The 18,753-nt window shown below is 35.3% G+C and overlaps 1 protein-coding gene across 1 annotated transcript; it reads right to left on the reverse strand.

Annotated features, from left to right (window-relative positions):
- Positions 1-504: 504 nt before the first annotated feature.
- Positions 505-18,011, reverse strand: LOC128869632 (uncharacterized). Its single transcript, XM_054112206.1, has 2 exons — positions 17,859-18,011; positions 505-1,298 (listed from the first exon to the last, which is right to left on the reverse strand). Exons 1-2 carry the CDS (start codon positions 17,885-17,887, stop codon positions 923-925), a joined length of 405 nt encoding a protein of 134 aa, XP_053968181.1. The 5' UTR covers positions 17,888-18,011; the 3' UTR covers positions 505-922.
- Between the last annotated feature and the right edge of the window lie 742 nt (positions 18,012-18,753).

Raw genomic sequence — 18,753 nt, forward strand, 5'->3', positions numbered from 1 at the left:
AGTGGAGACACAAATTTAAAGCACGTTTTGCTGCCTTGTCGGCATATTCGTTACCTGTAATACCTGCATGGCTAGGCACCCAGATGAGTTTACTTTTGGTGACAGACTAATTAGTAGTTGCTGTAAACGGTATAGAGGATCGAAAAAACAGGTTTTTACCTGGTTGTTTAAAAAAAACACTTGGGTTTTGTTTTTTGTTGAGTTTATCACAGATAACTGATAACTGATCTTTATTTCTAATAACTTTCTTATTTATAATAAATATTTGACTACTTCACAATATTTAATTTAATTATTTCAATTTACAATATTTACAATATTCAATTTATAATTCCTGTAAAAATAGTTTATTGGTCTTTTTAATAATTACTTAATTTTGTTTACAACAAAATTATGATTTCTTCACAATATTTAATAGTTCATTGGTCTTTTTAATAATTGCTAAATTTTGTTTACAAAAAAATTATGATTACCTGACAATATTCAATAGTTCATTGGTCTTTGTAGTAATTAATTGTAAGTGCTTATAAAGTAGTAAAGTTTAAATAAAGGAAGTGTGAAAAATACGAATGTATGTATGTTTATTCATATTCTTATGAACAAACATTTAAGTTTATTTTTATATTTCCAATACAGTGGAGGCTATAACTAATCGACAGTAATACGAAATCTTTTTGCAGCTTTAAAGACAGATAGACTGTCACTGTATATCACCGTGTCTTTTATTGATGCCTTTAGTCACAGACAAAGCTGATAATATGCCCTGCAGTTCCTCGTCAAATATGGTTGCATAGTTAGGGAGGAGTCCACAGGTTACAGTGTCGTCATTACTGTTTGTTATAGCAAATGAGACTCCATCCGTGTATATGAAATTCCAGCCATTCTCTTGCAATGGATTTGCTACGCTATGAAAATGTGTCTGCTACGTAGAGTTATTTGTTATTTCTTTACGCAGGAGAGCTAATTCATTCACAAACACGTTTCTTTTAAGTGCCCATGGTGGAAATTTGGTGGCAGGAATCTTCAGTGGGTGTGCGTCCGTATTCAAATCAGACTCTAATTCTTTTATTTCGCATAGTGCTGACTTATGTGACATGCAAGTTTTCCTTTGTTTAAGAAGCTGAATTTCTTGATGTAAAATATGTTCACTGGTGCAAAATAGTTTGTAAACAATGCGACTGCGTAGATATTGTATGCGGTCTTCAGTTGATAGAAAGCAACCTTCGCCTTCCTGCCATGTTAAAAGGCACCTTAATCTTGTTAAGAGTGTCTTTGCAGCATTTACCATATACATCGAGCTAAAGTGAATATATGTTAAAGTTGTAATCATTTTTGAAGAATTTTGTCTTTAAAATCAATAAAAATCAATTTCACACAAAAAAGTTATTGTGTTTTGAATAGGTAACACTTCATATCGTTCACCCTGTAGTTACATTTCGAATTTTAAAATTTATGCGACTTATATTAAAGATCTTACAGCTATGTTTTTTTGCAAATATGTAGGTGCTTGCATTTGTCTGATGAAATGCCAGCACCGGTGTATTCACTCCAACTTTCAATGGCATTTAGAGCGCTATGTATAAGTCATGGGCCTGTAAGCAATACTTTACGTTATGTTGATGGCTTACATCATCGAATGCCATGAGAAATAGTGATACCATTCTCAATATTGGTGATAAAGCATTATTAATTTTTCACCGGAATTTTCTGTCGCTGAGGAAGGACTTCATGAAGTTAAAAATCTTAGGGCCAAGTTTACATTGCTTGAAAGCTTTAGTGAAATTAATGGAGAGAATAGAAGTGTGGTTTCTCAGGGATATATTTTTCGAGATGTCGAGGAAGAGTAAGACCCCTGCAGCGCTTATACCAGGCTTAAATCCAGTTTGGAATGGAGACATTTTATGTTTTTCCTTCAGAAACCACGTTAGCCTTGACGATATTATCTTTTCCATAGTTTTACTGACACACGAAATAAGGGAAATCGGTCTGTAGTTAGCAATTGAACCAGGATCTTAATTAGGATTTGCTATTGGAACAATGACAGCCGTTTTAAAGCTTTGGGGATTAATGCTAAAACTCAAAAAACTCTGTAAAATTTAATCAAACGTTCTTTAAAAATCACAGGAGTGAAACGCAGCATTTGGTAATTTATATCATCAAGTCCTGGTGTAGTTCCTTTCATTGTATTAAGAACAGATTCTTATCTATAGAAGGTAATATCATGTTCACGGTGAATGGCCAAAGTGTTTATACAGTCGGCAGGGCGCGCGTGCGAAGTATTTTTAGATTGGTCAATGAATTGTGAAGGAAACTTCGATGTGAGCAATGCCTCAGAAATGTACCTGGCGAGTTCTATGGAGATGTCCGATGGGTCGAAAAAGCCTGGCTATTGGAAGTTATGCACTTAGGGATTTTGGGTGTATATGTACCTGTAAGCGTCTTTATTCTGTTCGCTGTTGGGCAGATCATCTAAGGTGAACCATGAGGCGAGAGGGAACATATTGTTAGATCTATGTGCGTAAAGGTTTTGTGTGTAGAAAAGTGAGTGGCGCTATTGTGGTTTAGAATTGTTTAATTGGAATGAAGCATGAAGTCTTCGACTTTAGTGCCTCTTATGGGAGTTTTTAGATTAATTTCAACTGGCACTACTGACAGATTAGAGTTAATGGATTTGAATTTATGTGGGATGCTTTAATGGACTAGTAGTCCACAACCTTGCTTAGCATGATTGAAGTGGGAGAAGTTGTTTGAAAATAAGTTGAGTATTGTTTAGGAGGGTATGGTGTGTTTCTTGGATACAAATAAAGTGGGGGCTACGGTCTTTTATCAAAGTTTCTAATTCTATGTAGTTGTTAAAATACCCCTTTATATTCCATTGAAGAATATAAAGAATCATAAACGATATTTATAATGGTTACCTATTTTACTATTCAGGTTATTTCAGAGTAAAATAACCTATTGTACGGGTTCTTCGTGGAGGCTTTTGGGGATGTCTGTATAAGTGTCTGTAGTCACTGTGTTGCGTAGATTTGAATCTACACATTCCAAGTGCTCATAAGAGATAGCTGTAAGAGATTGTTTTTCTGTTGGATTTAGGTTGGATGAAAGAGATGTGGCGTTTTTTGAAGAGCATGTTGTAGCAATGTTATGTTCGTTATTGAGTAAAGAGAGTTGGGTGTTGAATTGATAGAGTTACTTATCGAAAAAGATTGGGGAGTTGACGTGTGTGTATAAGTTAACCTAAACCAAGTTAACAAACTCTTTGCTTCTTATATTTTTTATTTTTTCTTTTTAATTAAATTGCTTGTTCAAATTTCATACTGATTTCTGCAATAAGCTTATAATGCCAGTATTATAAAATTGCTTACTCAAATTTCATATTGATTTCTGCAATAAGCTTATAATGCAAGTATTATAAAATTGCTTATTTAAGTTCCTAGAATTAAGTCACGCCACTATTTGTATTAATATAAATTAAGTAGTTTACTTGTTTAAGCGGCTTTTTGGTTTAAGAACTGTGAGTGAATAAAGTGCGGTCAGTTGGACCGATAACTAAAATTTTTTTAGAACTTGTATTTTTCAAGTTCTTAACTTATATCTGTTGGGTTGTAGTTGTTATTGGTATTTTTTATCAAATCGAATGATTTATTGGGTCCGTTAGAGTAAGAGTTATGATTGGTTTGTGATGGAATTGTATTTAGCAATAGGGTTGGAGGTATGGATTGATTTTATTAAAATAAATTTCTTATCATTTGCGTTGATTGTTTTCACTGGTTTCGGTATTACCGGGAAAGACCCTTCAGTGATGATGGGTTTTTTTGTCACTACGAAAATTGAAAGTCAACGAGAAAACGATTGTGGGCACAACTGCTCGGTACGAAGGTTAATCGTTGACTGCATACAAATGCATGCATGAATATATGCACGTACTTTTACTGTACGCTTGCCCAGTTCTTAGGTAAAGACAGATCAGCACCGGATTTACTTCGTGTCGATTTCTTTTTGTGTACGAGTGTGAAGCAAAGACATTGTTTTTCGCCCATAGAATTTATTGCAATGCAAGGCAAATTTATTACAGGCGATGGCAACCATATATAAGTAAAAACATGCATGTATTTGTTATCGTTTAAATTGCTTAGTACTTTCGATTAATTTATTAATTTGTGGGCCTGAATAAATTGCTTTGAAGATTCCAGCATTTACGATGCGGTGATATGTATACAATATAATATATATAAATAATATTTCTTCTTGAGCGCAACGCCGTCTAAGAGGATTCGATACAATTACAATGGGCGTTAGAACCGTTCGCCAAAACTAAAACTAAAAGCAACGATTGTTTTCCATACTTATAGCGATTAGCAAAAAAACAAGAAGAGAAACGTTTAGCTAATTTACCACCTGAAGAAAAGTTAGCTGAAAAACTATGCTGGAAATTGTAGCGATATAAAAAGTCGCCACATTCCCCACATGATTTTTATAATCTGTTTTAAAACATAAGTTCTTAAACATTGCAAAATGGATTGAAAAATAAATTATTTAATTTTATTTAAATTTTATTTAATTCATTTGGCTTTTATCCTCTGCTGTGCGCTGTACAGTATCAATATACTATACATATGTAAGTTTGTATGACGTGAAATGATTATTTATGCCTATTATTCGAATTATTATTATGCACACTTGCTTATACTCGTACTCTATATCTGAATTAGCATTCAATTTCAATCCGCGCTACAAAAGATCTAATGTATTCACTGGCAGACACAATTTCCTGGTTTATAATATTTACTTCCAACTTTCAACAGTGCATGTGGTAATTCGGCAACTTCAATTAAGGGATTATGTTTCACGAACAAATACAAAAGCTCTGGACAAATCGCAAACTGTTAGTATGCATGCTCTTAATAAATGACATAAAACGTTTTTATAGTAAATTTCATAACTTTTAGTCATAATATAGCCATTGCGGTATAAACGCGTTCAGACTTAGTAGATTGTTTCCTATATATTTACGTACGCTAGTCGAATTTTCTAATTCATAATCATAAATTTAGTTTTTGACCAGGCCATATCGGCAGCTTTATTGCGATGAGGAAAACCTAAATTACAGAAAAAATCGTATAGCAGTAGTCTCACCAGCCATTTCATTTTCGCCCATGCTTCATTAGATAATTTGAAGTCAGTAACCAGCTTCAATGCAGCAGTATATAAAACACCACCAGATAACCACCAGTAGAAACAATACGTCATTTTAACGTTGTTTATATCTACGGCGAAAAATTCAGCTGGCTGGTTGCTATCACCTTAATAAATTCACCTTGGTTGAAATGCTTCGCCCTTCCTCTTATTTGCACCCGACGGACCACATCAATACGCCAGTCTGTCAAAAATTGAGTGATTGTTACTCTATCTTATTACTTACACAATGGTTCCAATCACATTTATATGGCCAGTCGAAGGTAAAAAGAGACAGAAGATTCCGTACCTATAATCATAGATAATAAGATACAAAACTCTTTCATTTTGAATGAGAGTGCGCCTATGAACTCGTTTCAAAACTTCGCAGCATTCACACATCATGGAATGATGAACAGCTGATAGGCGAAATGGCGGGCTGCCGAAAATAACTGACGAAAACAGTTCGTTTTTGCTCAATGGAAAAATGTCGCATTTATATCCGTGTTTTCAAACACAAATGCATGAATTAATTTTATTGTTAATTTCAATAAAATAATGAATAAATGCACCTACATATTTCATCTATGCGACAAACTAATGCCCTAGGAGGCAAAGAAATATTTTGAACAACAGCATCAATAACTTAATAGGTCTATTTATAAGTTCGTGCGGTTTTACAACAGATGGCGTAACTTGATTATTATTCCATCGATCCACATTTCCAAACATTCATTGGAGAGCTACTGTCGTAAGGCACAAACGTCAGTATAAGTTTTTTATTTGAAGCGTAAACAACAATATTTTTACCACACTTGAAAATGTCGAATTTCGTGCCAAATAATGTGTTTTTGCGGGGAATTCTTCTTCATTATTTTAATATGAAGAAAAAAGCAGCCGAAAGTCATCGTATCTTGGTGGAAGTTTATGGTGAGCATGCTCTATCTGAGCGAACGTGCCAGAAGTGGTTTGCACGCTTTAAAAGTGGTGATTTTGGCTTGGAAGACGAAGAACGCGAGGGTGCGCCGCCAAAGTTCATGGATACCGAATTGGAGGAATTGCTCGATCAAGATCCGGCTCAAACGCAAGAAGAGGTTGCAAAAACTTTGGGAGTTGATCAATCAACCATTTCCAAACGTTTAAAAGCCATGGGAATGATCCGAAAGGTAGGCCATTGGGTGCCGTATGAATTGAAGCCAAGAGACGTTGAACGCCGTTTTATGGCATGCGAACAACTGCTTCAACGGCACAAAAGAAAGGGTTTTTTGCATCGAATTGTGACTGGCGATGAAAAGTGGGTCCATTACGACAATCCAAAACGTCGGGCAACGTATGGATACCCTGGCCATGCTTCAACATCGACGTCGGCGCAGAATATTCATGGCCTGAAGGTTATGCTGTGTATCTGGTGGGACCAGCTGGGTGTTGTGTATTATGAGCTACTGAAACCGAATGAAACGATTACGGGGGATGTCTACCGACGACAATTGATGCGTTTGAGCCGAGCACTGCGAGAAAAACGGCCGCAATACGCCGATAGACACGACAAAGTTATTTTGCAACATGACAATGCTCGGCCACATGTTGCACAAGTGGTCAAAACATACTTAGAAACGCTCAAATGGGATGTCCTACCCCACCCGCCGTATAGTCCAGACCTTGCGCCATCCGATTACTATCTCTTCCGATCGATGCAACATGGCCTGGCTGACCAGCACTTCCGTAATTACGATGAAGTCAAAAAATGGATCGATTCGTGGATTGCGGCAAAACCGACCGAATTTTTCACAAAGGGAATCCGTGAATTGCCAGAAAGATGGGAAAAAGTAGTAGTAAGCGATGGACAATATTTTGAATATTAAATTTGTAACCATTTTACGTCAATAAAGTTTCAAATTTCGAAAAAAACCGCACGAACTTATTCATAGTCCTATTATTTCAAAATTTCTTTGATAATAATACATTTATAATATTTAAGGTACTTAAGTTTGCCAACGTCTTTTTTAATGAAGTTTGTGTCTAAGTAATGATTTTCCCATTTTCGTGGATTCCTTGAAATTTATTGTATAAGAATTTTTTTTTTTCAGTAAACAAATTATTTTTGCGCGAACCCCCTAAAATTATCAAATTCTCTATGAAATATATTGTAATGTCGCTGCATGTCACCAAACGCATTTGGAATCATACACTATTCTTTTCAATCATTTTATTCATATATGTCAACTGTAGCATAAAAAATTACCAGCGAACCCCCTACTTATGTTACTTCGCTGGTGTCAGAACAAGGACTGATTTTAGAAGTCTAAGAATAGGTATGTTGAAATGTGTTGAGTGTACTGCTTGCACGAGTAAGCTTTGCAGACCTCTGTTCTATAACAAACTCTAATTAAAATGCTCACACTCAAAAGCTAGTCAAACAAACAAGCGTTTCAAAGGAGCCGTTTTCAAAGATAGCTACACGTGTGGAACGTTGTTGCGCATTCGCTATAGTTCGTAAAATGCTCAATTGCTCCATACTAACGAGCTGCAGTGTGGAAAAAATCGCAATCAGCACATGTTCTGATTCGACATGAGAAAAAGTCGTCAATGCATTTTACCGGAGATTTCGAATTAACGTAATACCAGTTAAAACTTTGTTAATCAAATAGAAAATTACTCAGAACCAAAGCTAATTTCTTCACCAAGTTACATTCAGGCATAGATCGAAAAAAACTGAGCGGGGGAAATTTTAAAGCTGAACATCTAGGTCTCATTCATTAAACAGCGCAATTCTATTGTATATGGGAATCTTCCAATAAAGTCCAGAATTTCAATTCAAATTAAGAAAAATTATATATTTAAAATTGCGTTCATCACAAAAATTTCTATACACCACTAAAAAGGGCGCCCACATGTTTCACCGTTTCTCTGTTTACAGTGCGAATATCCGCTTACTATAATATGTATGGGATAATAACATTCAATTTGTTTGATAACTTTTCTTTATAATGAAATATTAATTTTGTATTATTTAGATCGACATTCTAATCAGGACTTAAGCGTCCTTGTACCACTTGTAAAATTTTTTTTGATTCAGAGTACTCTCACCGTATGCTACTGTCAACATTTCAAGTGTTTTTGAGCACTTAATTCTATTTCCAATCCCATCCAAATAATAATCGAAAGTCGAATATACGTAGCCCGCGAAATTTGAAACCTTCGCCTTATTTTTTGAACACACCTCATATTTAGATAGAGATAAACCAAAACCGAAAGAACTTGAAATCTGGTTAAACTCATTCAACCTTCTAATCAAAGGTGTTTTCGAGGCATAAACAGTTCTAATCCCCTCTAGGAAGAATAAATCTTTGCTGCGAAGATTTCGTCGAGGTATGTGAAAATGAATGTGCTCAACGAATAGAATAGAGGCGAGTAAACTGTTTCATTTATATTATAGAATCAAAACACAGTGAAAGTATATCTCTTCTAAAGGGTTTTCCAAAAAGAGACGTTATTTTGATACTCAAAGACGAATGCTATTTTTTTAATATATGTAAATGATCGGATGTTTATTTCATTATAAAGAGGAAGGGTTGTCGTTAATAGAGGAAAATAACATCAGGCAAATGACCACCACGACCACGCTTACAGGACAATATCCTTTTCATGAATTTTTCCATAACCGAATTGCAAAATGGCGCCCAATGTCCTCGATAGCCTCACGAATTCTATCTTTGTGGTCTTGAATCGACCCTGGGCTGTTTGTGTAGATCTTCACTTTCACGTTGCCCCAAAGAAAAAAGTAACAAGGTGTTAAATCACAAGATCTCGGTGGCCAATTGTGATCGCCTCTTCGAGATATAACACGGTTCGGAAACTTTTCCCGTAAAAGATCAATGGTTTCTTTGCTTGTGTAGCACGTAGCGCCGGGAAAATAAACGTTGTCCAGATCAATACCATCCAATTCCGGCCATAAAAAATCGGTAATCATCTCTCGATAAGGCAATCCATTCACCAATAACACCGGTTATTGGAAAACCCTTTACTTTGCAACAGTTTTAAATTTAGTAATGCACACCTTGCATTATATGAAGGAATTGAATGCAAAACGAAGAAATTTCTTTTGAATGCGTTCGAGTCTATTGATGTGGCACTGCTGATATGACCTCCAAATAAATACCGCATACTCCTGCTTTGATCGTAAGAGTGGAGTAAATAGTGACTTCAAAGTGTTAAAATCCGTAAAATCGGAAGCAAGTGTGAAAGAAGATTTGGCTAAGACTAATTTCAAATGACTAAGAAACTGAAAAGTGGAGTCAAAGATTACATTAAAATATGATGAAGAGATTAATTGCTTTGGCTTAGAAAATGACTCATGAGAGTATTGATTGATATTTAGTTGAAATAGATTCCTATCACGTCATGCCACGATGCTGTTGAGATCTGTTTGAAGACCGTAGGAATTAGACAGGCTTAGTACAGTTTTAAAAAATTTTAAGTCGTCTGCATACAAAATAAACTGAGAGAAATCGAAACATTCAGATATGTCATTAATAAAAATTACAAAGAACAAAGGGCCCAAAGTTGTTTCCTTGCTGGACACCGGAAAAGGCAATAAGAGGAAAATAATATTATGGACAATAGAGTGAAATCCAAAACATATTAGTTTTGAGCGGCAGACTTTATAGAAGGCTTTGAAAAGTTTGTATAAGCCATGGTGATTACTTCACATATTACGTTTTAAAACGAGATATAATTTTATTTATAGGCAGTATTATCTGTAACATATCTAACAGGTCCTTGGTAGAGGAAGCGTAGTTTCCATTGAAGATTTTTTATATAACACCAGAATGCCTTAGGATTCGCTTTAGTTTCATCCTCAAATTCTTGCAAATAATTATACTGTAGAACTTTACTTAAGTCCTTAAATTTTTTAGCAAAGCGCAAATATTTATCCATATAAACTTTGGCATTAGATAGTTTAAATTAAAATTAAAAAACGGTTCCTTAAATTCTAAAGCTTTTCGAATTTTAGTGTACACCAAGGAATTTTATAGCTCTTACTAATAGTCGATGGTACATATTTACAAAAAATATTGCATACTTTAATTGTAAAAATATCATAGCAGTTAACAAATTAACTACAGAAAACAGTGAGTCCCAAGCCAAAATCGAAATTTCAGTAATAACAACGCCAAAATTACATCGTTTAAAGTAACACATTTTAGTAACTATCTCAGCACTTAGTCTCCTATAGCTATAGAATTTTAAGTGAATAAGAAGCGGTATATGGTGATTACTAGTAAAGGTTATTGGATCAAGACATTCACTAAGTATGAAATTCATATTGTCGTTTATGAAAACTAGATCAAGAATTCGAGAAAGCTTAATAGCACAGTTATTTATTTGCATAAGATCCGTACTTAAAAAGTTATCAACTAAGTAAGATTCCGAAAAGGTGTTAATGTTTCTAGCAATTAAGGCACAGTTCTTGTCAACATACACATATAACCGGACAAAATTAAATCACCAAGTACGCAGAAGTTGCAGCCAGAATGAATACACACAAGAACTGTTATTTACATTTCCAACTGCACCTTGTCCAAATTATCTGGACTCTCTAGTGGAATGTAAGTAGCACAGATATAAAGATTGGAACTCCCATGTATCAGGACGCGTACCTGAATTTCGGTCTTTCCGGTATACTCGTGCATTAAAAAGATTCGAATCAAAGTATTCATTTTCACTAAAAAACAAGAATGTTATAATCCTAGTGAGCACTAAATTATATAGAGCCTTAGACTTAGTTCTAAGTCGGGAACCATTTTTGAAGTAAATCCTTAAAGACTTCGATTGGTGGTACAGATTCTTTCCGAAAAAAATCGAACGTGCATACAATCGCATCAGTAGGCCATAATGCTGAGTTCAGAAATATATAATATCAACGTAATGCCGGGATGCTTAGCTTAAAATTAATTCGCTTTAGTGTTTTAACATCAATATCTTTTTTAACAAGCATATGGCAAGAAATCAAAGTTGAGTCAATATACGTGTTTCGAAACGTATGATACGATGCTATCAGTAGTGAAAGAATTCGAAAAAAATGAAAGGTGAAGCAATTTTACGCGACGAGCGACATTCAATTCACTTCTCGTATTACTGCTATGCCTTTTAATTTCACCCTGGGATGATTGTCAATTTTACCATTGCCCTTTTGAGCAATAGGAGTAATTTTCGCAGCAGAAAAAGAGGCAAAGAAACCGTATTAGCAGTAGCACCATTAACAGCATCAGCACCGCTGCATAAGCAGCATTTACGTAGTACATATGGCTAGTTTAAGCAGTCGATCGCTCTTGCATAGCAACATCTGCATTACACTTTTCAGTCGATTCTGCCAGGGCAGTAGCGATCCGATGCAATTACATCAACGGAGTGAGAGTTGTTAGCGACAGCATCAACAGGAGGTTGTGTAAGCAAGTTTACAGCCGTCGAAACAGCAGGCATTGGTAATAGAGTCTCGTTTCTTTGCTTTGGCTTTCGCATTTTAGGCTTTCTTTGCTTGACACTTACAAGCAAGAACACAAACACGAAGGTCTTTCACCTCAGCGCTAAGTTGAACAAGGGCAGAGGAGACATGATCCGTTTGATGTTTTTGGATTTCTTTACCACGTTCCGTTCCGCGTAACCCGTACTTGGATTACGGGCATGCTTCCGTGGGGCCTACGGAAACCACACATGGGTTACGCTTTTCTTGTTCAAGTTAAAAAAGATTTTCAGCTGCATTTTGAAAACATATTTAATGGAACAAGTTCTGAAGTATAAATATAGAATATACAACATAAAAATATAAAAAACACCTACTAATGTTACATTATTGGTATTCCCGCACATCTCTCCACTCTCGTTCTAGTGCGCTGACAGTAAAACTTGGGCCGGCAGGAAAAGTCAACGCAATCACGCTTGTTACGGAACGTGGTAATGTCTGCACACATTTCCATTATTTTTGAAAACAATAACTGCTTATCCGCTTGAAGAGAACTAATTGCAGCTATGGCACGAGCATTCTCGGATTGAAGAACAGCGATTTCTGTAAGAACTCTTTGTAGGCTGATTTCAGATTTATTTTCGGGACTGATTCTGGCACTTGTTGTTGCAGTGAGATGTTTTCATTAAATTTCATAAATGCGAGCGTATTTGATGTTGACATGTTGACATATCAGTAAATAATGCGCTTTGATCATCACGAGCTTGTAATGTATGATTAGCAGCATTATTAGCAGCAAACGTCACTTGCATTCTTCCTTTCAAAGTGAACAGAGGTGTTTCTTTTAATACATTTTATGGCAACGAGTAAAAAGAACCAACGTGCAAAGAAAAGTTAAATTTGCCTTTATTGAATAAATTGTGTCATCAACAGCATCCACGGTGCCAGTGAAGCTTGCTACGTTACTGTCAATGTCAACAAAATCATTATCGAAATGGAAGTGGATAGTGGAGCTTGCACTTCAATTATTTCAAAGGATGAGTTTGATGAAAAATTTAAAAATGTCGAATTGGTCAAATCAAATAATAATTTAATAACTTTTTCAGGTCAGAAAATATTAGAATGTGGATCATTAATTGCTGAAGTGTGCCATCGGAATGTTGTTGTCAGTCTAAAAATGTCAGTCGTCAATATTGGAAAAAGGTTCAAGCCACTAATGGGCAGACCATGGTTGGATAAATTATTTAGTGGTTGGCGTAAGAGGTTTGAAACCAATATAATTAGCTTCATCGAACATAATGATATATTTGATAATATTAAAGGCAGATATCCGAATATAGTCGATGAAAAAATGAATGAGGTTATTAGAAACTTTGAGGTGGATTTAGTTTTACAAGAAAATAAGACACCAGTTTTTCATGCCGCGTATACTGTTCCATTTAAATTGCGTGAAAAGGTCGGTCAAGAACTTGAGCGTTTGTGTAAAGAAGAAATTTTAGAGCCTGTTCAATATAGCCAATGGGCAAGTCCCGTTGTAATTGTTGCGAAACCGAACGGGGAAATAAGGATTTGTCTCGATGGAAAAGCATCGCTAAATAAATGTCTCGAATTTGCTCATTATCCTTTACCTTTGGTTGAAGATATATTCGCGGAATTCGCAAACTGCAAGTATTTTTCTGTTATAGACTTAAAAGGTGCACACCAACAATTGAAATTATCCAATTACTCTAAAAAAATTCTGGTTGTTAATACCCAAAATGGTTTGTATGCTTACAAGCGATTAACCTTTGGAGTAAACTGCGATGCGTCTATATTTCAATCTGTTATGGACCAAATTTTAAATGGTTTGAAATTCGTTAGAGCCTTTCAGGACGATATAATTATTGGAGGCTTAAATCAACAACAAGCCATTGAAAATGTTTACAGAGTCTGCGATCGTCTGTCAAAATTCAATGTTAAAATTAATATTGAAAAATGTCGTTTCTTTAAAACATCTGTTGAATATTTGGGCCATTGCTTAACAGATGGTGGGGTCAAACCGAATCCAAATAGAGTCAAGGCCATTGTAAGTGCCCCAGCACCAACAAATTTGCAACAACTACAGTCGTACTTGGGTCTGATAAATTATTATAGGAAATTCGTTCCAAACATGTCCGCTGAACTAAATGTCTTATATCGACTGCTGCAAAAAGAAACTCCTTTTCACTGGAGTGAAGAATGTCAAAGGGTTTTTGAAAAAAGTAAACAGTTCATTGTTGAAAATAATTTATTAGAACTTTATGACCCTAAGAAACCTATTGTTGTATCAACTGACGCAAGTCCTTACGGCGTGGGTGCAGTTCTCTCACATATCGTAAATGGTATTGAGAAGCCGGTCATGTTTGCTCCATCCACACTGTCACCGGCAGAGCAAAATTATTCACAAGTTCACCGTGAAGGATTAGCAATTATTTTTGCTGTACGAAAGTTTCATAAGTATTTGTTTGGGCAGCCATTCACCATTTTTACAGATAACTCAGTAATTAAAGAAATTTTCAGCACAAAAAAGTTAAATAGTGCGGTGGCAGTGGCACGTTTGCAGCGATGGTCGGTTGAATTGTCTATGTATCAATATGAAATTAAACATAAAAGTGCTAAGCAAATGTCTCATGTAGATGCATTGTCTCGTTTACCATTGGAAAATGAAAAAGCGGAAATAAAAAATATTTCAATTAATTTTTTAAATGTTTTCAATGAATTACCTTTCAATTTAAAAGAAATAGCCAATGAAACAAAGGTTGATCCAATTTTGTCAACAATTTATTATTTCGTTAAAACAAATGGCCAATTAAAGTTGAAGACAGATATAAAAAATATTTTGCTAATAGATCCAGATTGTCAATTGAAGACAATTGTCTGTTCTACTTTTCAAGAGTAATTATTCCAGAATGTTTGCGAAATCGTATGTTGAAAATGCTTCATGAGAGTCACATGGGCATTATTCGTATGAAAATGGTAGCAAGATCTTATGTTTGGTGGAATAATTGCGATAAAGACATCGAGAAATATGTTAGCAATTGCCAAGTATGTCAACAAACTAGAACTCCAAATAAACTCAAAACAGAAACACTTTGGAAAAAATCTGAATTTCCATTTGAGAGAATCCATATTGACTTTTTTGATTTCGCAGGAAAAAATTTTTCTTAATAAGGCGTTTTTCAATAGGTGCGCTTCAACTTTTTTCATATAGGGAGGGCGAACGACGCAATATTTTTTATTTTTCGCTTGTCATTTGTAAACTTCATTAGTATACATTTCATCATGGAACGCTACACACTTGAGCAACGATTGCAAATCGTGCAAATTTTTTATGAAAATTTATAAATTTTCCAAAAAATCATCTTCAGTGATGAAGCTCACTTTTGGCTCAATGGCTTTGTCAACAAGCAAAATATGCGCTACTGGGCAGAAAGCAATCCACACGTGATTCATGAGGCACCGTTGCATCCCGAAAAAATCACTGTTTGGTGCGGTTTACATGCCGGCGGCGTAATTGGCCCATATTTTTTCGTTGACGAGAACGATCGCCACGTTAATGTGAATAGAAATCGATACCGCGACATGATAAACGATTATTTTTGGCCGCAATTGAATGGTAAGGACTTAGACGACATGTGGTTTCAACAGGACGGGGCCACAAGCCACACAGCACACGCTACAATTGATTTGTTGAAGAGTAAGTTCGATGAGCGCATTATTTCCAGAAATGAACCGGTCGAATGGCCGCCGCGCTCGTGTGATTTGACGCCTCTAGACTATTTTCTTTGGGGTTATGTGAAGTCATTGGTCTACAGTAACAAGCCGGCGACGATTTGTGAGCTCAGAGCCAATATTGAACGCGAAATTGCTGGAATTTCGCCCGATTTATGCAAAAGAGTGGTCGAAAATTGGGTTCAACGATTGGACTTCGTAAAACGTGCACGCGGTGGTCATGCAAAAGAAATCGAATTTCATACTTAAATGTATAAGTTAGCGCATTGCACACTTGCAAAGCTAAAACAGAGATTTGATGATTCCCTTGAATCACTCCCACGCTACTGGCTGTTCGTAATTAGATCGCACAGCTTACTCCTACGCCTGCCCGTCTTTTGGATTTTGCAAATAAACAAATCTTACAGCGGTCAAGCTGATCATCAATTTACGTACGTGACTTTTGGCAGCTTGAGGAATGCAGCTGAGAATGCATTCGTACCAACATACAAACAAAGCTGCCGGCGCAACTACACCAACACAAACTCAATAGCTACACCGCAAGTAGGGATTTAGGGTAGATTGTAAGAATATAGTTTTTAGTTGAGATTGGAGTTTAATAAAGAACGGTCGAAAGTTGAGATTGGAGTTTAATAGAGAACGGCAAAAATTAGAAAAGTTATATATTCAAACTCGATAATAAAAAAAAAAAATAGTTAAAAAAGTCAAACCGTTTGTGTTTTATTCAAAAAAAAAGTTGAAGCGCTCTTACTGAAAAACGCTTCAGTAGACTCATTTACGAAATTTTGTGAAATAAAAATGATGAGTACTACCATAGCATCACGCGTCATAGATCAATTAGTCAGTGTATTTGAATACTTTGGTTATCCTAAAAATATAGTTAGTGATAATGGTCCACCATTTCAAAGTAGAGAATTCATTTAGTTTTGTAGAAACAATGGTATTAATGTGTGTAAGAGTCCACCGTATCATCCAGAGTCAAACGGATTAGCGGAACGCTGTGTTCGTACGATAAAAGCAGTTTTCAAAAAATATTGCTTGAGTAAAGAAAGTTCACTATCCATGGAACAAAAAGTAAAAAAGTTCTTGCTTTACTATCGTAATACACCAACTACAGCAACCGGTCAGTCACCTTCAGCAATGTTGTTCGCATACAAGCCTAGAATTGTATTAGATTTGTTGAAAAGTGAAAAAAACTTAAGCTTAAGAACACTAACAAAAGAAATTGTAAATCAAATAAGAATAATACACAATCCAAAGTAAAAAGAGCAAATCATGATTATAAAGTAGGGGAAATAGTATATTATTTAAACCATTTCAAAGAATTTGTTAAATGGATACCTGCTGTCATTGAAAAAAAGATATCTAACTTAAGGTACTTAATAAGAGTAAATAATCATATTCGTTATATTCATGTAAACCAAATACGAAAAAAGAAAACTTCAAAAAAATTTGTAAATTTAAAGGAAAATGTGAGATCTCAGCATGATTGTGAAAGTTGTATTCAGGATGATTTTTATAAAAACAAAGAAATCGAAAAACATGAAGATGTAATTGTAAGTGGTGACAATCAATTAGCGATATCTGATTCCTTACGCAGGAGCGAACGCCGTGCAAAACCAATTGATTGTTACCAATCATTAGATTTTAGAAATAAAAAGGGGAAGATGTAATGTATGATTAGCAGCATTATTAGCAGCAAACGTCACTTGCATTCTTCCTTTCAAAGTGAACAGACGTGGAGGAGGAGAACGGATAGAGCACCGACGGATAGCAGTAAAATTTACAGAGAAGAGTTTTTGATTACAGCTGATTAGAAATTCCACACAAGCAGCAGAAATGCACGCACTGCCCAAATGAAAAAGTTCACTGCACCGGGCACATTGAATTTTGGCTGAGTTGCGATCAACCTTTAGCTCACACAAACAAGGCATTTCATGATTTTATTCAAATAGCTTTTTAAAAAAACAGATCCACTGTCACATACACACAAATTTTCAAATTATAAACTGTTGAAATATACAATTACAGCTTAGTAAGTACGATAACTGTGGAGCGAAAAAAAACACGTCCGCACTCACTGGCATACCTCAACGTATTATGCCAATGCAAATTTATGATTCTGCTCATGATAATATGATGAAGCAAGTACACGAGTAAAATAAAGGTGGATATGACTTGCGTTTCACTAAATGCAATTGCCTTCAGGGAAAAGCATGTATACGTATGTAATAAGTACAAGCTTCAAAGTTCAGTATAAATGATTTTACATTGCATACCTTCCTTGAAATCTACTGTCATAATGTCAAACTTTCACGCAGGGAGTCCTTTTAAACTTTGTTATACAACTTGAGAAAGAATAATGTCAAGTAAATTGGCTTTGTATCTATAAAGTGATTACAAAATGAAAAAATATATCGAAAATACATGTGTATATATCTTTCTCTTAAATTAGTTTGGCGCTTACCTAAGCAAAGTCGAACATTTTGATAGCATCGCTTTGTTCACTAGCTCTTCAGTAGCTATGCCAGCAACAGGTCTTTTTCCAATAATATAGTCTGAAGGGACCTTCCAATTGAATTGAATCTTTTGTTTAAGTACTTGTATGAAATCTTCATAGCCCTTGCTGCAAATAGAAGGAAATATTATTTGATTGGAATATTGCTTACCTGGATTTACATACAACGTAGCGCTGATTGCACATCACCGCAACACAAGCAAAAGTACATCATTGGCCAGAGTAGTTTGTTACCAATGCTGGCATCTTGCAAATGCAATTTGCTTGGTTAAAATCAGATTCATAAATGATGATATCATGTTTGAGATACTATGCAGACTACGCTGTTCATCTCGTAAATTGCTGCTGATGATGTTTGCATGTAGAATTTGTATCTACAAGACATCAATAAAACACGAAATGTACTTTTATACTTCTGTCCGAGAAATTTCTCCATTTGCAATTAATAACAATCTAAAACCCTTTGTTATTACAGTTACGGATACTTTTTTCTCATCGCCAAGGAATATTTAATAGTTTCGCCCTTTATTTACGTCTCTAATTTTCTTTGCACAAGTAATTCGTCATGAACACCACTGGCTGATTTTAACATGATGGAATTCAAAAAGCATAAACAATATACATACATAAATGTATGTTTTTGCTTATACGCGAATGTTATCATATATAACAAATTCGCGTTGAAATCATTGACGACCACTCGAAAAAATTGCTATCTTCGCCATATAGGTATATATACATACAAATTTACCGAATTTGGTGTATGCCTGTTTTTTTATGTGGGTATGGGGCAAAGAAAATATTGTCACAGCGAATAGTGGTTGTTAAGTGCGCGCAGAAGCAT

The sequence above is a fragment of the Anastrepha ludens genome, chromosome X, assembly GCF_028408465.1.
Source record: "Anastrepha ludens isolate Willacy chromosome X, idAnaLude1.1, whole genome shotgun sequence".
NCBI lineage: Eukaryota > Metazoa > Arthropoda > Insecta > Diptera > Tephritidae > Anastrepha > Anastrepha ludens.

Bases quoted from the DNA above. Each gene is read 5' to 3' on its own strand.
- LOC128869632 (XM_054112206.1), bottom strand. From the start codon at position 17,887: ATGCTATCAAAATGTTCGACTTTGCTTAG. The intron at 1,299-17,858 runs GTAAGCGCCAAA...TATTCACTTTAG, and splicing joins AAATGTTCGACTTTGCTTAG to CTCGATGTATATGGTAAATG.